At 39.9% G+C, this 22708-nt stretch overlaps 1 protein-coding gene across 3 annotated transcripts in view; it reads left to right on the forward strand.

Annotated features, from left to right (window-relative positions):
* Window positions 1-22708, forward strand: part of STON2 (stonin 2) — a 67727-nt gene that overhangs the window by 35538 nt on the left and 9481 nt on the right. For all 3 annotated transcript variants that reach the window (XR_011903914.1, XM_072339307.1, XM_072339308.1), the window contains 2 exons: window positions 16077-17912; window positions 22349-22551. Coding sequence is in view for 2 of the 3 variants with exons in the window: in XM_072339307.1 (XP_072195408.1) it covers window positions 16077-17912; window positions 22349-22551 (2039 nt within the window). In the remaining variant the exon portion in view is untranslated. The remainder of the gene's footprint in view (window positions 1-16076; window positions 17913-22348; window positions 22552-22708) is intronic.

Genomic DNA, 22708 nt, shown 5'->3' on the forward strand with positions numbered 1-22708 from the left:
GTGGAAGGACAGTGACGGAACTACGTATGGGGAAGACTGGAAGAAAGAAATCTCAGCCGACCGAGTCTTAGGGAACCTAAGTGTCAGTGTCGCTGACTTGGGAAAGTTTTGTTTCCCTCGGGAATCTGGTGCTGTGAAACTGGTAGGATAAGGCAGGGGACTGATTTTTGGTCCTCCAGGAACAAGTGGTTAAAAAGGGGCTGTAAGTTATACGCATACAGCTCAATCAGCATGCAACATGCCGTGCTCACAGTGCTGACTACATAGGAGGATATGGAGGAGGGCTGTTTGGTTCAGGAACTTTTGTGAGAGGTTATTTCTTTTCTGATCAGGCGGAGGAAAAGCAGGCTGTTTCCTTGTTGATAAAAGCTTCTCCATGCTATTAGAAGATAATCTGAAACATAGAAAAAGGGCTATATTAATTTTCTCCAAATGTTGTTGAAGGGATAATAGAAAATCTGTATCTACTGAGATGTTTTAAAAAAAAAATGGAAGGTTTGAAAGGTTTGGAAGCAGGTTTTGCTGCAAGATTAACAGCTTTGAGCTGTGCTGTATAGAATTTCAGTGGGTGAGTGAGCAATTCAGATTAGTCAAGTGCTGCATTGTTAGGGGACTTCAGTGTTCCAGTGTTTGTTGAAAACACAAGAAATGCATTACCCTCGTGTGTGCAGGAAAAAGCAGCTGGAATGACAAACAAGCTTACATTTGGAAATGAGTTCAGAAAGGCAAAAAGGAAAGTTCAGCTAAATGTTCTGTGAACTATATGAAAAGATAATTTGATGCAGCTCTTTTTTTCTTATTATGTTATTTTTGAGGAGTACTTCTACTGCAGTATCATTATGTATAAGAGCTTGGATGTCTGAGCATTCTGAGATCAGGTTGTGTGAGGACATCCTCAAAGATACAGTTATCTTGGGCCTCCTGAATAGTGTCCTGGTTTTCTTTAAAACTTTTACTTCCCATTCCTTACAGTCAATTCCAAAAAAATTCAGCTCTCCATACTTAACCTAGTTACATCAATATTTTTCTATGAGGGAGCAGCACTAATATTCATTCAGCTATTTCTAAATTCCTAAGCATGAGGGGAGTGAGATGGAACTGCCCTTACCTAAACAACTGTTGCCATAATTTTTCCCATGCACAGTCACAAGAACAGCTGTTTAGAAATTAACTAACCATTTCACAGATTTAAAGGTCAAAAATCATTAAAGTGATCATGTTGCAGAAGCTGCTGCATATCACAGACTGTATCTCATCTCTGAATAAATTCCCATGAGAATCAGAATAATTCTTTAGAACAACTCCTAACCTGCCTAAAGCACTCTGGTGATACAGAAACTTCACAGAGTTTTTAGTAAGTCAGTTTAATGGTTAGTTGCTTTTGCTGTTAAAAATCTGCATATGATCTTTAATCTCAGTTTCTCCATGTTGCCTTCCAACTATCCATATCATTTATCAAATCAAATCTTTCATAATTTCCTGTGTAGGTACTTATGGACTGACTGTTTCCAAATCTCCTACAGAGCAGATTAAATACATTGAGCTTTTATCTTTTCTTGTGTGGTAGGATTTTTATTCCTTTATAGTTCTTGTGGATCTTTTCTGAACCCTCCTCAGTTTTTTTGCATCCCTTTATTGTGTATGAAAGACTGGCTTATAGTGTTCCTCCAGGAACTACACGGACAAAGTGAATTATTTTCCCTCCTGCTTCATGTTTCTGTTTCTAAATCCTAATGTTTCATCATTTCATCAGTTCTTTTCAACTTAGGGTTGCACCAGAGGTGATAATGATCCAAATCTTCTTCCAGAATCACTGCTTCCAGATGTTCCCTCCATCCCATAAGGTTGCCCTACTTACCTCTGACCATGCTTACATGAGTGAAATCCATGTGCAATTATCCCTAAGTGCTGAATACACCACTGAGTGAAACACATTTGCAGACAAGAGTAAATGAGATTTACAAAGAGTCTGGACCACAAGTCTTATAAGGAGTGGCTGAGTGAATTAGGATTTAGTATGGAGAGGAGGAGGCTCAGGGGAGACATTATTGCTCTCTACAAGTATCTGAAAGGAGCTTGTGGTGAAGTGGGGATCGATCTCCCTTTCCTGGGCAGCCTATTCCAATAACTCACCATTCTTTTCAAGAAGAATTTTTTCTTAATACCCAACCTGAGCCTCCCCTGGTTCACCTTGAGGCCATTACCTCTCATTCTGGTTTGCATCTCACCTGCTGCAGTGTGTAAGGCCCACAGAGCCTGACCAACTGTGGAATCTTTTACCAAATAGTGAGATGTTCTTGGCATGGCCATCCATGGCAGCACACCTTCCAGGCTGTCCCTTGCAAGGAAATGAATAATGCAAACAGCATCAACCTGGACTTTCTTCTTCCAAAATTTGAAATGAACTCCAAAGTTTTTCAGAAGCTGAACTGTTCAGTTGTACTGAGCTTGTTGTCTGCTTTACAGCTGCCTCTGCGCGTATAGGTTCCATCTGGGACTGAAGCAGAATTGCTGAAATGCTGTCAGGAATGCTGATCCAGGAGACTCTGTCCTGACCTGAAGTTTATAAGCTCTCAGGAGAGCTCCTGTTCTCAGGAGACTTTCCTTCTGCTTTGCAGGCCAAAAAGATGAGTGGACATCCAGCCTTCAGTGTACTTGTATGAACTTAGTTTGCAAACTGTTGAAGAAGGCAGCTGCTGCAGCTGGAGATCTTGTTCCTTCCACTGCATTAAAAGTCAGATGCTCCTGGCTGGGAAGGGAATTGTTTTGTCTCTGCTGGAGTGTCTTCTCCCTGTTTCTGTATCTGAGGATTATGCTATCTAATAAGAGAAATAATAACAATTGATTTTTTCTTTTTCTTTTTTTTTCTTTTTTTTTTCTTTTTTTTTTTTTTTTCCCATCAAATATAATCTAAAAATGACTTGACTATCACAAAAGCAACCAGAAGTTTTCAGTTTGTGCAAAGAGTCTTTTATTGTGGAGCTGTAGATCTGCATGCTGTAGAGCTGCCTACACATACAGGTAAATACTGAGAAGCAAAAGTTAGTTAAAGCCCACACAACTGCCCTCCTCTAACCTAAGTTTACAGAGGATAATACTGTCAATGCTATTTATATTTGTTCTTTGCCACTTGCATTAATGACTTGTTAATTTCTGGCACTGTAGTACTCTGTGCAGGAGGAAGAGGTAAAATGCGCAGGCTTAGTTGTTGCTGTGTGTTAAGCTGCAAAACCACTTCTAGCATTCCTGATCCATGAACTTCCTGAAAAATGACTGGAACCCAGGACACTGCTGTGCATTTCTGGATGAAGAAGGAGGCATGTTCCATGTGTGCTGTATTCATGAACTGTTTTGTGCTCATTAGTTTGATCAGACTGTTTCATATTCTGTACTGGGTGCCAAGGCTTGTCTGTACAAGCAACTAGTTCTGAATGTTTCACAAATAATTTTGGGACAGCTTGCTTGTTCCAGCTCAGTGCTTGAAATCTGCATCTGCTACCTCCCCCATCCAGAGGAGACCCCACTTACCAAATCCTGCCTCCTCCACTTAGTGAGTGAAGGACACACAGGGGTTAACATCTCTTCCCCTCATTAACCTCAGTGCATTAATTGTGGGCTGCTGGGGCAGTGGTGGCCCTGCCACAAGCCTGGGTGCACTGCCTCCACTCTCACCCCGCTGCTATAGCAACAGGTCGAAATTCTTCTGTCTACCCATCGCTATGCCATTCACCAATGTCTGCTCTGCAGACAGCAGCATTGTCTGCCCGATGCTGTCTTCCCACAGCTCCCAGCCAGGCTGCCCCTTCCCCAGGACAAAAGGCCCAGCACAAAGAGAGGACTGAAGAGGGCTAAAAGTTGAAAGGAAAAAAAAAAATCCCACAATTTATGTTTTAATTGTAGGGGAGAGAGGAGAATAATAATTCTGACTTCTCCTAAATGATCATTCATGGTGGAGGAGAGGGGGCATAATTAGGTTTTGCTGGGATTCGGCGATTGCTTCCTGATCCCTCAGAAAGATTTACAGGGAGCCTGGCTCACCCACAGAGACGTGTGGCCCCATAAGGTCAAGCTGCTGCCATCTGACAGCTGCAGATTCTATGGTAGGAGAGCTAGCATTTGCTCTTCTTCAAGGGAATCCAATTCTTATAACCAAAGTCATTGGTGGCCTTGATGCTAAGGCACAGTTCAGTTTGTATCCAGCTTGGAGGGTTCAGCCACAGGTTTAGCCACACGCCAAGCAGATATCTTCTTTTCCAAGCTGCTGCTTATGTTGTGGTACACAGATGATGGGGAAATTTAGTGGAGAGGATACTGCTGAGTTAGTAGATACAGGATTTAATCTTCCAAGCTGTCAGCATTTCTAAGCACTAAAATTCTGATTCAAGTAAACACACTCCCTTATAGTACAGTCTCTTTCCCTGTCCCATGCATAAACATACTTTCATTAAGCCACAACACAAGCAGAGTTCTCCTTCATGATTTCCAGTGGTCAGACTCATGTTCCTTAATAAATCTTAAAGAAAAATCTTAAAGAAATATCGTCTTGCATGAGAGGTTAAATTCAGGGTCTTTCTCAACTGTGTATCTCCTTGTCTTTGGGATGTGCCTATTTTGTTTCTGCTCTTTGGTCTCTCTCTGGATGCATGGCATGAAACTTTGACATACAGTCCCTGAGGAAATACAACATTGAGCAGATAGCATCATTTTCCTGAGCCCAGAACATGTCTTTCTGAAACTTCTTTACCTAGGGGAAGTCAGCTGAGGGTATGTTTCCATCTGATCTCTGTCTTGACACTTTAATCCCACCATATCTAAGTAAGCCAGTGGGATAAAGAAAGTCCCCGTCCCTCATTTCCTTGTACTAAAACAATTCTGCCATACTATCTTTGTGAAGAAAAATTTCATTTTCCCAGGCAGTGCTCAGTTTATTTCTTGGGACATTAGAACATAACACTCACTAGTGAACAGCTGTTCATAGCAGTGTTGCTCTTTTCAGGTAACTCCTCTCCTGAAGCTGTCAGTGCCAAAGCTCAATAAAACACTTCTTTACAGTGCTTTGATTATCTATTAAATGTTTGCTGCCCATTGCCAATGTTGCCATTCAGATGTTTATTTGATCTTTTTACATGAATTTTTTTAAATGAATTACTAATTATTTTTCATTTTACAGTGTAACTTACTTTTCACACTCAGTAGTCCAAGTCCTCTTATCATTTTGCTATCCGACACTCCTCATTTCTCTGATCACTGCTCACTTCTGGCAGATCTCAGTCCTTCCTGGGCTCTTCTGCAGAATCTCATATGGACTCAGAAAGATGTGCTTTGTTTACAAGGCACAGCAGCTAAGGGGCCCCTTTTGTTTTCTTTTCCATCAGTCACATTCTACGCTCAGCCCTTGTTTCTCAGCAGCCACCAAAGCTATGCAAGCCTGGAAGGACTGCCTGATAAAGGCAATAAAGTTTCTCATCACCTTATCCATTTCATCATACTGTCCTTATCCTGAAGACCTTCTAGGTCTCTTCTGTATTTTCTTTCCCTTTGTACCCCATCAAAAGAATGCAGAGCTTCATTTGGGTAAGAGGATGCACAGCTGAGGCTGCATGGTGGTAGGGGGAGCTGAGAATTAACAGCAGGAAAAGAAATCAGCGCAGCTGGTAAGTTGTATAGGACCAGCATAAGAGAATTTGTGGCTCATATAGTCTGTGTGATGCCAATTGAAAGAGCTATAGCTTGGAGGGAAGATAACTGGAGGGAAGACATGTAAGTTAAAATTAATGCAACGAAAAAGGAAGCATGGGTTTCCTTTTCACTTCTCGCTACAGAGCACTGCAGTAACATTATGGGTTATTTCTTTCTCTTCTGCATATATGTTTCTCTTTTGGTCAGACACTTTCATTTATCAGTAGGGCCCAGACCTTTCTCTTCTGGGACAGGCTTGCTGCTTTACTTCTGTTTGGCTGCTTCTACGGAGTGACCCTAAGTAATTCTGTGTTCTGTGGTGGCTCCACACACACAGGCAAAAGGGAAAAACATGACTTCAGAGGACATAAAAAAAGATAACAGTCCAGTATTTGGTTCCTTTCATTTCCTGTAATTTTGAATAGCTGCAACAGCTGGGCCTTTATGGTGGGAGCCTGGCCTGAAGGAAAAGGCCGTGCTAAAGGAGTCACAGACCTGGAATAGATGAGTGTGAAATGAGGTGAATGGCCTCACCAGTCAGAACAGTGCATCGTAAAAACATCCATTCCCTCAGCATAGCCCCAGAGTCATCAGCAGCTGCTTTGGGGCTGGAGTTGAGGGGCTGATGGTATTGCACAGTGATAATAGGACTCAAAAACTGAATCCTGTCTCATTGCAAGAGCAGTTAGTGGACGTTCATTTAGATGAGCATACTGACAAGTTTTCTGTGTCTTCTATCATCCTGGGGAATCCTTTTGTTATGGCTGTATGAAGCTGGATTTGCTCCATTTGTTTCAGCAGTTGGCTGCTGTTGTCTCAGTGTGGTTGTGGAATTGGTCTGGCAGGGCTGCTGTGAGCTGTGGTTGCTGATACAGCCATGCAGTTGAAAGCAGTTTCCATGACAGCCCTTTTGACACCACTGTACTTTTCTGGATGGACAAAAACTGAGAGGAGTCACTTTGTAAGAGGTAATGTTAGGTTACCACAAGTGGGAATATTTCTTCATTTATCCTGTCATTGTGAAACATTCTTTCTCAGCATAAAACTAAAACACGTCTATAAAACCTCAAGAGGTGAAAATGAACTATGCAAAATCCTGCCAGCCCTGCAACTGCTTCAACTTAATAAAAATACTGAAAATGAATGTGGAGTTTGTGTCTGAAATAAACTTGCTCAGATCTAGCCATAAAAAGCACATTCTAGTTAGTACCTGTTGAGGCAAGATCTCTGTGCTGTTTGGAGAGAGAGTTTCTCTCTATAGTTTCACTGAATGGAAACTTTTTTTCCTTGGGATAAAGCCCTACAGGCCATATGTTTGTCTTCCCAATTTCTCCCTCAGCAAATGTTTAGGTCTTTCCGTAGCACAGTTTAGAAGAGTGTGTAACAGCAGTCTTTACACCCTTACAGCCATAGCATGAGGTGTAGTCCTATGCTCACTTCACAGACCTGGAAAAGCTTCAAAATCTCTTCTTCTTATCTAATTTTCTCCCACTACCTTACCACTTCATCTCAGTGTCTCACGCCTTTCTTTGTCCTGCTCCTTGCTGTCTACTTGAAGCAAAATGAGATGTGAAATAGTTTGGTTGTTTTTTTCTAATGTAATTGTAGGAATGTTTTATGTATTATGTTTTTGTATAATAACATGACTTCCAGATTACAATTTTTAGTGTTCCAACATTTTTCAAGGCAGATGCATTCAAAAATGACTGTTTTTAAACTCAGTAATTCATATGATAATTTCCAAACCATCAGTATCAAAACCTGATAGAAGATATTCTTTCTAACTAGGATCAGTTTTTCTCCAGTTATTACTAGGTCAGTCTTGGCAGGGGAAAAACTGGCTACCCTCAGTTACATGTCTTTTCCGGAACTTTAAAACAAAACAAAAATGTTTACATAACAAGCTACAAGGGGAAGAAATGCTAGCATCAGCGTCAGGAAGAAGAGGAGCACTGATAACTTCAGCTCTCTATCAGCTATGTTGTCTGTGGATATGGATGAGATCAGAGTGTGTTGCTTTGCAGCCAGTGGTCATGTTGCTTAATGGGACCACCATTTATGGAACAAGTCTGTCTTCACAGTTAATCAGGTAATTAAACTATTAAAACATGCAGCTGAAGTTTAAGTTTACACAGAGCTTTGGATTAGAAATAAGGAAATGAGTCTTTTTGTTTTTGTTGTTCTTTTTTTCTTTTGTAAGGAACAGCAATGGCATATCTTGTAAATCATTCTGATATCGCTCAGGGTAACAGTGGTGTATAAATATGGGTCTACCTCTTGCCCAGATAACTTGAGATATGCAGACAAATCTGGCAGACAGAATCTGAGCTGCTGACTTGATATGATATAAAACTTGATCCTGGGAAATGCCTTTGGGGCAGGAATCAGGAAGTTAGTGCTACTATTTTTAAGCTTTGAGGGGAGCCAGAAGTGTTGGGCAACACATTGTGAAGATGTAAAATACAAATGTCTGTTTTTTTCTCTTCTTTTTCCCTTTAGTCTTCTTTCCCCTGCAGTAAAGAGATTTAAGTCTTTGTATTTCATACTAAGTTTTACTTTTAAATCTTTTTATAACAGTCATTAGGCAAGATACATACCTTTTCTCCCTGACTTACCTCATCCTGTCTCCTCCAAAATTCAATGCAGACAGAAACATAACTGTTCATTTTTGTAACTAGGGAATTGCGCACCCATGTATTTGACATCCCTGTGACTTTTTTTTTGGTGCAGAATCAGTACAAGGTGGGGCAGATTGTTGGGTTGCTGTTGGCTTCAGTAATGCAGAAACTGCCCAGCTAAAATTCAGAGATCAGGCAGCTGTTTCACACTGACAACCAAATTGTCCTCAACTGGTGTTACTATGTGTGGCTGCTACCAGTACAGTTTATAAACTGTTGAAACTGTTTCAGATGTCCAATGCACTTAGTGGTCTCTGGACTCCAGTTTTCCTATGTGTTTGGAAACATTTCTTGTGTTTATTTAACAGAGCCAGCCACCTATGCTTTTTACTGTAGTACAGCTGCCTTATGGACCTGTAACTCTATGAATAAGAGCACAGTGTGTTGCTTTGCAGTCAGAAGTTATGTTGCTTAGTGGGACCCCAATCTCTGGGAGGATCCATTAGCTGCCAAATTAGTTTACCCCCCATGGTACTATCTCAAGCACTGAGAATGAAACCAAAGAAGGTTTGCAAAACTCCATTGCTTGTTTCTAGTCCATCACATATTGTTTATCATATTATGACAGATTGACATACCTTATTTTCTGCATATGAGAGAGTTATGTATGTGCTCTTTACAAAAGAGAGCATGCTGCTGTTGACTCCTCCAAAATGGAGTGGGACTGTCATTTTTAGTACTGACTTGGGATTTGTTCAGCTTTCCAAATGCCACAAACTTCCCAAAACATTATCCCAAGAACTAATGTATTTGGGCTACCAGTAGCATTTCCCTTTCTTTAATTTCTCTTGGAGTATCAATCCATGAGTTCTACCGTCTCATCTCAGCAGCAGTTGTACTACTGACGTATATTCTCATGTGCTGCTGAGGTTAAACTCAGAGAGGGAAGTAGACCTCTGGATAAACGAAAAGTCCAAAGTACATTCGGAGGCAAACTGTCGTCACTTATCATAGCTAACATACTTCGACATGAACTGCATTTAAAAAATGTCATGAGTATCTCTTCCTCTGTTCTCATTTCTTTTTTTCTCCTTTTGGATGAAAGATGGCATGGAGGGATTCATTCTTCTCCAGATAACCTGACATTCTCATATTGATCTGTCTGCTGGAACAGGTTTGGCTTTATATTTCCCAGCTCTGTTCTGCACTTTCTCATATATACTAGCCAAATTGGGAGCTTAAGTATTCCACAGGTAGTAATAATGGCTAAGACTGGGGTGTAGCCGTAGTCTCGGTATCCTCTGAACAGGGCACACCTTGCTGAGAATGAAGTTAGATGACCTGCTGGTAAAAATATGTGTCGTATCTATGCTGTGTCTTCAAGGGTGGATATGAAGTTGTTCTGTGATAGTTTATGAATCACGCATGTATGCTTAGTTGCTAAGATGTTTGCTTTATGAGTGTATTGTGTTTATTTAATAGAAAAAACAAGCTTTTTTTTTTTTTTTTTTTTTTTTTTTTTTTTTTTCTTCCAAAATGTTTTCTTTACCACTTGCCTGAGATCTGATCACAACCTGGTTCACATGATGCCCAGTTACACACTAATAATCTTATGCCACATATATAACGTGAACTCTTCAAACAGGCATCGTGTCTTTCCCAAATCTTGCAAAAATCTTAAAGACTTCCTCAAGTTACATTAGTCTTAATGTACCACCTTCTGGCCAGCTGATGGAAGCACATGAACTGAGCTAAAGGAAATGCATGTGTTTTCTAGATCTGTGTCTCTCAGAATGATTTAAAATTTAAAGCCTCTCTTCCAGTAAAAATTTTTAGGGTCATTCCCTACCACTGTTTCACATGTAAGAGAAGAACTGCACTTTCTGTCTATAAGGTAACCTTCATAACTTTAAAACCAAACAAATGAACAAAACACGAAGGAAGCTGCTTTCAAGGGATAAATAAATAATGCTTTTTCCTGGAGTACATAATGTCTCCTATTGTCTCTAGAAAAGTTTTGTTCTCTTTTAAAAGTTAAAATTTTAGAATACTTAATTTTTGCTATCTAGTTTGATAGCCAATAGTCATGTGCAATTTTATATAAAGATTTTAAATCTTTGGGAAAGCACCTCTTTAAATGCAGTTGTCTGTGTGATTTTGCTTAAGGAGACAGAGAACAATGGCAAGCAAGGAAAAATGTTCAGGGAAGTTGGATGCTGGCTTGAAATAAATCCAGTTAATGCAGTGACGCAGAAAAGCAGTGTATACTATTTATTTTATTTCTTGAAAGAGTTAGACCCTTCCACCACCTTTGTCTTCCACCTTCAGTTTTTTCCTCTAATGAATCCCAAAAGTTTAAGCTAATAGAAATCTACATTAGTAAATAGTTTTATTGTTAATGTAAATGCTTATACTTAGCACTTTTAGCTACTTTTTTGTTCTGCTGTATGAAGAAACTGACTTGGTTTCTTGTTTAAGGAAATACCAATACCAAGATCAGAGTTCATATTTAAGTGTTTCACAGTTTCTTGGAACCTTTTGCATGAACCGGAGTTTGAGAAACTAACCCCTAACTTTAAAATGTCATCATATGATTCCTACCTGACAGAAAGCTCTATCAATTTCCTCAAAGCTCTGACCAAGTCTTCTGTGACTTGCAGATTAAGTGAGCTCACACTGCATCTGCAGGACAACCAGGGGATCAGGCTTAGCCAGCCTGGGTTCATGAAAGGCAGGTCCTCCTTGACCAACCTGATCTCCTTCTGTGATTGAGTCATGTGCCTGGTAGATGAGGAAAAGGCTGTTGACATAGTCTACCTAGACTTCAGCAAAGCCTTTGACACTGTTCCTGTGATCTATGTCTAGTATGGAATTTGCTGTTGAAGTGATAAATGTATTAATTGGAGACTCCACCTGTCTTGCTTGCTGTGGCCCCGGGCACACAGGCACTTTTATTTCAAAATGATCTTTGTTACAGTGTTTAGGTGATTTCCAGATAGACTGTGATTTCATTCTTCGCTGTAGTTCTTTCTAAGAGTGTACAGGTTCTAAGTGTTTTCAGGCTAAAACCTGAACAATATATTTGGAAAATTCATTTTCTAACTATAGATACATCTGCTGTAGATACCTAATATACCAGTTTTGTGCGAGGTATGTTATAGATATGATTTCGTTTCAAGGCTAGACATGCCCATTCTGATTACCTACAGGCTGCAGGATTTGTATGAAACTTGTACTAAGCTACAGGGATAGCTGAGAGCAGGTAACAGCAAAGACATCTGTACAAGAAAAAGGGGAGCTACCTGTGTGTAGGTTTTGAGTTATTAAAATACTGTTCCAGTTATTTCATATCATATCTGAAATGTTTGAGTTGAACTACTCAGTAAATATAATGTAAATTAAATAGTGAATATTATTAGATTATATCATGCAGGAATATTCTAAGTTGTAAATTCATTTTGTTACCTTGATCATTTGCCTTACTGCAGACATAATGGCAGGACTCTGATTGAATTCTGGGCTCACTGAATTTCTGGTACCTGTACATCTCATAGTCAGGTCAGGCTCAGATGCTGGAAGATGTTCTCTTCCCTCTCCAGTTGCAAGAGTCAGTGTCAGTGAAGGAGACACAGGGCAAAAAATGGAAAGCAAGGAAGCACAGTAGGAATCTGAAATGTGGTTTTACCTCCCACAAATCTGTAAGTTCCTATAGTTGTAGAATGATAAGAAAATGTCAAAACATCAACAAAGTTTGCAGAAACTATGCTGACCTCTAGAGTCCTTCGGGATGGGGTATGAAAGACAGTTCTTTTCAACAGCTTGCTTGCAGTATTAGGTCTGCTGCAATCTAGCTGTGAAAGGCTGAGACAGAATTTGCTTCTGTTTCTTCTTCAGTATAGTGTCTGCATGATGGCTTACATTTAAAATGAAGAATAGCAATTCTCATAAAGATTAGAGATTCATACAGTTAATTGAGCATAGATGAAATTAATCGTGTTTTAAATAGTACTGGAATCTCTATGGCATAACGTCTTTGAAACTACAGATAATTAAACTTATTTGGGGACTTTTGATGAATTTGCAGTAGTTAGCCAAGCAACAGGAATTGTGTTTAAGTATTCATTAGCCCACTGCTGGGAACAAGTTCTTCAGTATTTTGTATTAGAACCACTGAAGATTTGGGACAGAACTCCACTAGGTTAAATCACCAATTTGCATAGCCTACATTTAAATACTCGAGTTCAAACAGATGTCTCAATAGGATGTGACAAAGCATAGTGAAAATATGGTGATGGATCCATTCAACATAATCTGAGAAGCCTTTTAAGTGGAAGGAGGAGGAATAAGAAAGGGAACCACATGAAGCAGGTCAGTGGCTTTACCTTGTGCCTGCCAGTTACATAGCTGGTGATTATTGTTCTGAAATACCTCTTAGTTGTGCTGTAAATCATGAAGTTAAAAATATAACTTATTTAACTGACAGTTCAGAAAGCTGGAGAACCAGATTGTTGGCCAGCATAATAAAATAGGAGGCATCACTTTCAGAGCTGTCATACCTTCCAGCCTGCTGGGTGTTTGTGCTCAAAGGATTCTGGGCTTTCTGCCCCTCATTGCCCTAACCTGAGAAGAGGCAACTGCCTCTTTTCCTGTTTCCAAAGTCTGTTCTGAATCTCATGGAAAGAAAATGTCATGCAGGTTGGTAGAGAGCATTTCCGAGTACCCCCTAAATGCTATCAGCACTGATTGATAGCAGAGCTACACAGGAAGCATATGGAGGTAATAACTGTTATCCTCTCAGGGACATTCTCTGTGCAAATAAACATTAACTTCCCATTGGCAAGACAGCTGTGGTTCTTTGAGTTGCAGATTTTAATAGATAAATTCCATGGTATTTTTCTACTGTAGCCTTGTTCAGCAAAATTGTTAGAAAAATTTAGACTGATGTCTGCAGCAGTGATTCACTACCATTAACAGAGCTGCGATAAACAGGAAAGCTTGCAGAAGCTAGCTTTCATAGCATGCAGCAAACTCTTCACAAGTGCAGTGAAAGAGCAGAAGTATTTAATGAACAAGCTTACAGGTTTCTATCCAGCTTATGTGATATTTGCACGCTTATACTCTATTCTTTGTGAAATAAGCATAATCAGTTCAGATAAAGTTCAACATAAGTGACATAATCTTTATTTAGATTATTTAGATTTGCTCCAAGCAAGTTACTATCAAGAGGCAAAATAGATTTAAAAAACTGGGCTTTTGCTCAGATATATTTTTTAACGTAGTAGTTTTATCGGGCTTTTCAATAGATCTGTCACACCTTCAAATCTTCTTACTTGTGGGGCATAGTTTCTATCATAAACAGTTTGCAAGGTATCAACATCCTTTAGCAGCTGGCTGTGTGCCTTTCCCCCGGGCATAAGTAAGGTGATACTGTGTGGTAATTTGGGCCAAAAGAGTTTAAATGGAAAAATGATAAGACAAAACAATAAAGAGGACTAATGCCTTCTTTCAGCAGGCTGCATAGTGAAGTGTTCTATGTCCATTCAGTACAGTTTTCCAGTTTATCAAATAGAAATGATTAAGCATTTTGCTGCTGAACACTTGTAAAGCCAACAGAACATTAGGAAGCCTTTTGGTGGAAAAATAAATAAATAAATAAATGGTACAATTAAACATGGCATTTTATTGTTCACCAGGAATTATAAGTTTCCTGGTTATTTAATGGCTTGGTCATGATGCTCATGTATGCATGTAATGAGGTACAGACGGTGCTGGTTGGAGGCACTACTTAGGTGAGAGAATTTGAGCAGAGCAGTATAGGAGATACATATAGGGACATAGAACTACTGTCCTCATCTCCTTCCTGCTGTGTTGTGTAGCTAGGCTGCAGCAACCTTTCAGATTAGAATCTGACAAGATCAGACAAATTAAAGATGTTTTAATTCTACTAAATAAACACCTATCAAAGTCTTTTTAAAGTCAGATTGAATCCTTCTCAGTCAGGAACAACTCTCAGGGCGCAAGACTGTTCATTAAGTCATCTTCTTGATTTTATTTTCTAGAAAGGAATTTTTAAAACACTTATGGAAGCAAAGTAGTAAATGAGCTTAGCTGTTCATCTAAGGAATTGTTTTCATAAGTGACCTCTCCCAGAACAATTAGTGTGCTTCCAGGAAAGACACTTGCATTTTAAACATTGTCATCTATGTTGAGGAACTCACCAAAAGTCAAGATGAGAAAAACTTCAAATACTCGTCTAAGCTATCCCCTAGCAACATCAGGATTTTTCACCATGAGATATTTTTCTTTCCACAGAAGTCAGAATATCTCTTGAGATATACAGACTATTTCATCTAGTTCTCAGAAAGTTTCTTTGAATACTTAGTTGCATTATCATACTGTTATTTTTATCCTCGCTGCTATTAGTCATACTCTCACTGACAAAGCTGAAAAACTGTCTTTCATGAACTATGCTTGTTATCTTCAAATATTTGTGAACTCACCATATGGTTCTTTGGCAAGAGAAGAATATACTTTTGAATTTACTTTGAGAAAGAAAGATTATTTCGCTTTCTTAATCTTACACTTTCATGTATCAATTCAAATAACAGTTTATAAAAAATAAAGTTACACAAATGCTTACATTTACAAAACCATCTTTATTTAATGCTTCTGTAGTATTTCTAAGTTTCTCAACTAAAACAAACACAAAGTAAGAAAAGGGTTTACTTTATAACTTCTTCAGTTTAGAAAGAAATTTTGTAAAGTGAATTCTATCTGGTTTTTATATGAGCTATAAAGGATTCTGGCTCATCTGCCCCTTTAAAATTTGCCATAAGTGCTAATATTTTGCTTTTTGAGTAATGCTTGGTTTCTGCAATTCTAAAGCTAAAATACAGGAAAAGAAAAAATCATAACTGCAAGCAGACAAGAGTCATGTTCTTGAGAAACTCTGATGTTCTTATCACAGGACTATTTTTGCTGAAGAACTGTTGTGTAAAACATAATCTGTATATTTATTAGAAGTAAAAGGCACAAACGCCACAGATTTTAATACTTTCATTCATCAGCACAGTGGGAAGAAAACCCTGTAATCTCTGCATGCTGAAAAAATGATGTTCATTTTGGAAAACACCTTATTAATGTTGTAGTTATTTCCTCCAGAAAGAGCTGGGATTAAAATGGCACAGTACAGTGCTGGGTTCTGGGGAAATGTCTTGGCAGTCAAGAGAAAGTGGTCAAAGGAGCCTTGTTCTGGCAGAGGTTTGAGGACAGCTCCCATAATACAAGCCAAAAATATATTTTTCTTTATCCAAATGTACATTCCTAGACCAGAGATTCTCCAAGAGATTTTTCAGACATCTCTGGATTGGCAGATAGTTTCCCACCCTGTAAGCTACAAAACATCTCTTCTAAACACAGCTAGGATAAAAATGCCACGTAAGCACCTTTTATGGTACTTTTTTTTTTTCTTAGCTCATTATGTTGGAATCAGAGCTAAGAGATACAACCATTGCTGTCATTTCTTCTGTAGTTCTTCCTGCTTCCCTTTTTTGTTGTTCAACTGCCTATTTAAAAGTGTCTGTATCGATTTCTTTGTAAATTCTTGCCATGTTCTTCAGAATGTTATCCAAGTTTCTTCTATCTTCACAGCGTGTGAATAGGCCTTTCCTGAGCATGCTATTTTGCAGACAGTGCTTTTCTTTTAGTGCAGAGAACTAGATAATTTCAGAATCATTAGCTGAAATTTCCTCCCCTCCCCTCTTTTGTTTTTTTTTAAAGACAGTTCCTCATCTTTCCAAGAAGATGAAGAGGTAGATATGGAGGCTGTCAACTGGCAGCTGAACAACACCTCCATGAATGGGCATTCTGCTGCCCCAACCACAGTTCGCTTTCCCAGCTGGGTGACTTTTGATGACAATGAAATCAGTTGTTCACCACAGAACCTTTCTCCTTTGAAAACAGACACCTCACCTCCAGAAACACAGGCTCCAGATGTTAACTTTAACCTCGCTGCGTCATTTAAGAAAAGAGAACGCCCCAAAAGCACATTGGGTGACCTCTCCAAAATTCAAAAACTGGATCTATCCTCTTTAACCAAGTTGCCTTCTCTTGAAACACCACCATGGAGTGCTACTAATCCTTTTTTGGATGAGTCTCTTCGAGATGTCCAACCCTCACCCATTAATCCATTCAGTTCATTCTTTGAGGAGCGAGACAGGCGTTCCAAAAACTCTTCTGTTTCCACTGTTCCAAGCAAAAGCCAAAGAGACTCCCTCATTATTCTCCATCATGAATCCGATACCATCAGTTTCCAGGAGGCACACAAAAGTGTAACTCATGCAGATGCTGTGGAACAGCTGAAGCAACTCCAGATTGGAGACCCAGATTATGTGAGCAGCCCTACCTTGCCTGATGATGACCCCACAATGCCATATGATCCAGATGCCACTTTATTTAACCTGGCACCGTCACAGCCAAAGGATGGATGGCCAATGATGCTCAGAATCCCGGAGAAGAAGAATATTATGTCATCCAGGCACTGGGGACCAATATATGTGAAGCTGACCGATAGTGGATACATTCAGCTTTTCTACGAGAAAGGACTGGAGAAACCTTTCCGTGAATTCAAACTTGAAATCAATCATGAGATTTCAGAGCGCAAACTCCAGAACTACGATGAGAATGGAAGGATACACAGTGTGCGGTTGGATCGCACAACCTACAAGGAGAAGAAGAAGTATCAGCCAAAACCAGCCATTGCTCACACAGCAGAGAGAGAGCAAATCATCAAACTTGGGACTACAGATTATCAGGACTTCCTAAGCTTCATCAGTGCTGTGCAAGACACGCTGATGAACTTGCCAACCTCATCAACAGATCTGAGCACAGTGGGACTAAACTATCAAGAAGAAGAAATCACTGTTGATGTCAGGGATGAGTTTCATGGCATTTTAGCCAAAGGAGACAGTGTGATTCTCCAGCACAGTGTGCTGACCCATATATATGTTCTCAGCTTCCTTTCAGGCCTGGCAGAATGCAGACTGGGCCTTAACGATATCCTAATCAAAGGGAATGAAATAGTTGCAAGGCAAGACATTATGCCCACTACTACCACAAAGTGGATTAAATTATACAGCTGTCGGTTCCATTCATGTGTGGATGAGGACATGTTTAATAACTCTCGTATTATCCTGTTTAACCCCTTGGATGCTTGCCGATTTGAACTGATGAGATTCAGAACTGTTTTTTCTGAGAAAACTTTGCCTTTCACACTGAGGACTGCAGCCAGCATCAATGGTGCTGAAGTGGAGGTGCAGAGCTGGCTGATGATGTCCACTGCATTCTCTTCTAATCGTGACCCTTTAACTCAGGTCCCTTGTGAAAATGTTATGATCCGCTACCCAGTACCAAATGAGTGGGTGAAGAACTTCCGCCGGGAAAGTGTCCTGGGGGAGAAATCTTTGAAAGCCAAGGTGAACAAGGGGGCTACTTTTGGATCAACCAGTCTGTCTGGTTCTGAGCCAGTCATGAGAGTTACTTTGGGAACTGCCAAATATGAGCATGCCTTTAATTCCATTGTATGGAGAATAAACCGACTGCCTGACAAAAACTCAGGTGAGTTGTGCATACCATCTCTACAGGACTAAACTTAAAGAATTTATGTGCTTTGGAAGACAGGAAATACCACGTTTACATGGTGAGATAAATAATTCTTTGCAATGTACTGAAGGACATCAGATGGTTACACACAGCATTTATCTGCCCTTCATTGCAGTAGTTTTAATTGTCCTGCCAACACTGGTAAAGATAAAAAACAATTGGGGCTTTCCAGATGCAAAAATATGCCTTCTTTCTCAGTTTTATGAGTGCACTATGGAATTTCCGCATCAAACACCTCTGTGTGTTTAGCACTGTCATTGGAAGCAAGGCTTTCTCAGTTGACTTCCAAAGGCAAGATATTATGCTACGTGACTGAATAACAAGTCATGTGCTGTAGTTCTAACACATGTGATTTGTATTTCATTCATTTCCATTCATCACCATTGCCATGCAAACATACTGGCCACTGCTATGTATTTTGACATACACTGCAGTTAATACTTAGTGTTTGGAGTGGGAAATTGTAAGAGAGCAGAAGGTGTAGTGTAACTATTACGAAGATCTTTTTGTAATTACTAGTTGTGGCTATTCTTCTGTGATCAGTGCAGACAGGTAAATGCAGCATAATCTCAAAGAAAAAATACCAACATAAAATCCACAAGTCTTTTAATTTCTTCTAAATTGTTAATAATTAAACATTCAAATAACATGTGCAAGTTACTGTTCGCTTTGGCCATCACTGCTATTTGTTCCACTTCCAATTCTTCATCCTGGGCTATAAAACCAAGATAAATCAGGTTTGTTTTTTATGTTCAGTGAACTCTACTTCTTGATTTTTCTCACTTAGACTTTTTAAAATGTGTACATATTTTTTAGTATTGATGCTGCAGTAATGCAGCTGTGAGACTAAGTGGGTTTCTGTGTTTGGTGTTTCCTGAAAAAAGTTCAGTGTTGGACCAGATCTGGCACTTTCTAAGTATAGTCGTTTATCCCAAGTTTAGACTGCAGTGTTGTGTTTGCAGTTAGCAAAACTTTGATCCATGTTTTCTAAGCTTTTGGATCACATTTCAGCCCAGGAACACCATGTTACACCATAGGCTACAAATTCGGAGGGATATCACAGACAAAAGTGAGGACTCCTTGTATTCTTTGGTGTAAGACATAAGAGAGAGAGCTTGGGAACTCATGAAATCTTGCAGTGAAAAACTAACCTCAGGCTGTATATGAGCAACAACCTGCTTGTGAGGGAAATCTCACTATGCCATCTGTATAAGCTCTGGGAATGAGATCCTGTGAAACTGGGCCTTCTGTAGCATCTCCTCTCCAAAGATCTCATCACACCATACCGATGTTTCTGCTGGGAAAATATAAGCCACCAGACTTTAACACAATCATGGAAGATGCCTGTAGCAAACCAGGAGAAGCAGAACTCCTGGCTCTGTTGTCTGCTGCAAGGCAATGCTCTCTTACCCACTGCAGCTGCAAGGCAAAATGTTTATCCGTGGCTCTTGCTTCCTTTATCTTGTCCCTCCCAATGTGAGGCTTCATTACACATGCCCTGTGTCAGAGGGAAATGAATCACACTCAGCACTGCTGCTGGCGCCCTGCCACAAAGCACCTATCTGTCAGTGTCACAGTGCAGTACACAGGGCTGTAGTATTTGTTTACATCCTGAAAGGAAGAGAGTGTCCTCACTCCTCCGGTCAGGCCAGATGTAATTTCAGGGAAAGGAAGGGCCTTGCAAGCACTGCCTTGGCAAGGACACATGGGGTATATGAGAGGGAGGGAATCCCAAAGTGATGACAGGATAGGTTAAGTGTAGCTTAATTCTGACCTTGGCTCTCAAGGGCTATTTACATTTCTTGACAGTACTCATTCCATGGCTTTCCTTACTCAAGAGTATGTGGCAAACAAAGAGGGGTGTACATGGAACCACTCAAGAGTGGTTCCCTGCCCTGAGTGCCAGCTCTGCAGAGCTGAGGATGCAGAGTGGGTCTGTCCTATGCTCACTGCCTGTACACTGGCTGCAGAATGGCTTGGTAAGGGTTATCTCAGTGGTTTCACCATCTTAAGTAAATGTTTTCTCTTTGTGCATCCTAATGGGATGGGGCCCTTTGCACTCTCACTGTAGGAACTTGTTATCAGCACTGTCTGTATTATTCTGTAGACAAAGCGTCTGCTTCTGACTAGAAGTCAAAAAGTGTATGACAAATAATGGACTGTGTGTACTCTGACTATAATTTGACCTAGAAAACTAATGTGGATTGCATTTTACTGAGCATATTGCTGAAATCACTTATAAAGTAACTTGGTAAATGTTACTGCCTTTCTCTTATTCACATCTAACACAATCACAACATTTGACAAAGAAAGGTCTTGCAGAGTTTCACGTGCAGCAGTCTGGGCTCCAAATGTTTCTGTTTTTTATTAACCCACCAGCAGAATGTTAGGAAAATATCCACCAGCCACCAGTCATGGGAAAACATTCCTGGAATGGGTTAAGGCTGCAGCCTCTGAGTGGGGATCTGGATGAACTTGGGTCCAGTTTGGTTGAGGGTCCCCAGCATGCTGCCTGCTGCACCCTCTGCAGTAAATTAAATCCTGTAATGCAAACATGTTAGGACATCAGAGGGCTTTGGAACAGATTCCCTCCAATCACAGTAAGCCAAGTGTCTCCATGAGTTACTTTAGGAGGTCCACAATAGTCAGAATGGAATGCTGGTAGCACAAGGAAGCAGAAGGCTCAGAGGAGAATCAGTCTGGTGATTTCCTCCTGATTTTATTAGAAAAGTGCATTTGTCTGTTGCAGAGGTAGCTCTGAGTGAGCCTGCTGAGCACACACAAGGTGCACAGAAGTTGTCCATTGTGTACCTCAGGTTACTGATGAACACTGATGTACTCGGTATTTCTTTTGGAGGAGGAGTTGCTCTCATAATCTGTTCGCTTGACTGTCTACCATGCTGATCTGGTTTACATTAATAACTTCTGTATTTGTCTCAGCATTGTGCATGGTCCTTTTTGGTAGTTGGTATTTTTGCTGGAATAAATTAAATAATCGAATAATTCCATTGTAAAGTGAATGTCATGGTTTTATGATTTTTGGTTACTGGTGTTCCACATCATAACATCATGTAGTGCACTGGGAGATAATGATAATTTTAAAAAATTTGGATATTTCTTACTATTTGAATTAATTCAGCAAAGCTAAATATTTCATGGAATCAGGTTATTTCTAGCACTAAACTACAACTGTAAGCTTTTCTGAAGGTTCTCTGCCTTGATCAGCTTTCCTGTAACGTAAGTAGGACAGGTAGACAGCCCTCTTATTAAGGAACCTGGACATTCTGCACTTCGGAGCCTTGTGTCCAGTTCTGCTACAGGTTAACAATGTAGGCTGAAATATTACATCCTAAGTTTGGGGAAATTTTTAAATTGAATTTCCGCCCAAATTGTTCAGTCATTCCAGAAAATGAAGTTAGGAGAAAATGCAGTGTAGGCCATATCTAGCAGTTACCAGAACTAGGGCTGCTGTGCTTTGCACTGGGAGGGGAATATTATTTACTGAGCTTGGGATTGGTTTTCTTTTTGTTTTGTTTTGTTTTGTTTTTTATAAAACAAATTTATAATGGGATCCCCTCAGTCAGAAATCCCAAAGTGGCTGTGAATGTTCTCATCCTCATTGAGGCACAGAACCTAAATGGCTTGCTCAAGAGCTTAGGGGGTTGGTAGCAGTCAGAAATACAGCCAACTTAACATAGCTAGCAGTTCCTACTTCATTTTTTTAAACATTTCTGCTGTCCAGCAAAACAAAGGGAAGAATATAATAGCAAAAGTTATCAGTTACTGATGACAGAGCTAAACATGGCTGGTTTCTCACCTTTCCATCTTTAATGACTGGCTATCTTTTGGAGGGTAAGAATGACAAATAAATTGTTACTTCCAAGATGTGAACAAATATGCTTTTCGAACCCAGGAAAGTTTAATGTTATCCAGTATGTTTGCTTTCAAAATAAATGGGGATAACCGTTTCAAAAATAACTATGAAATATCTGCCAAATCTACCTTTACTTACTATCAGTGCATATTTTAGAGGGATATTCCACAGTGTTCTTATCATGTTACATAGACTGAGGTAATAAGAAGAGGAAATATATCCTTACCTACAGTGGTTGATTTACAGCTTGAATTTTCACCCACTGAAAGCAAATTGGACTGATTGACTGTCATTTTTTTTGCAGTTCATTTAATTTATTTACTCTGACTAATTAAACTGAACTGGAACTCCAGCATATGGAGCATTAAAACAGATAAGATCCTAACATTTGGTGCAAAGTAGTTCGCCCAGGCTGATTCTCAGTTTCTTGCTGCTTCATGATGTTGCTTTTACCTCGATGCAATCTTCTCTCAACAAAGCAAGACAACTTTCATGTCTGTTTGCTCTCTTTTTTCAGCTTCTGGCCATCCACACTGCTTCTTCTGTCACCTAGAGCTTGGCTCTGACCGGGAAGTGCCTTCCAGTTTTGTCCGCCATGTAGATGTGGAATTTGACATGCCCACTACTTCTGCATCCAAAGCCACTGTTCGGTCCATCTCTGTTGAGGACAAGACTGGTGTGAGAAAGTGGGTCAACTATTCAGCACACTACAGTTACAAGGTAAAAATGAGCATTTGTCAGTCACCATGGTTACTTCACATACTTTATTGTCTTGAAAAGTGTAGGCAAAAAAATGGGAATTTGATACATGTCAAGCTCTGTACTGTGGCTCCCCATGTGCAACCTGCAGATTCACGGCAGACAAGGTGTGGATTAT

This window comes from Excalfactoria chinensis, chromosome 5 (genome assembly GCF_039878825.1).
Source record: "Excalfactoria chinensis isolate bCotChi1 chromosome 5, bCotChi1.hap2, whole genome shotgun sequence".
In the NCBI taxonomy this organism is placed as follows: domain Eukaryota; kingdom Metazoa; phylum Chordata; class Aves; order Galliformes; family Phasianidae; genus Excalfactoria; species Excalfactoria chinensis.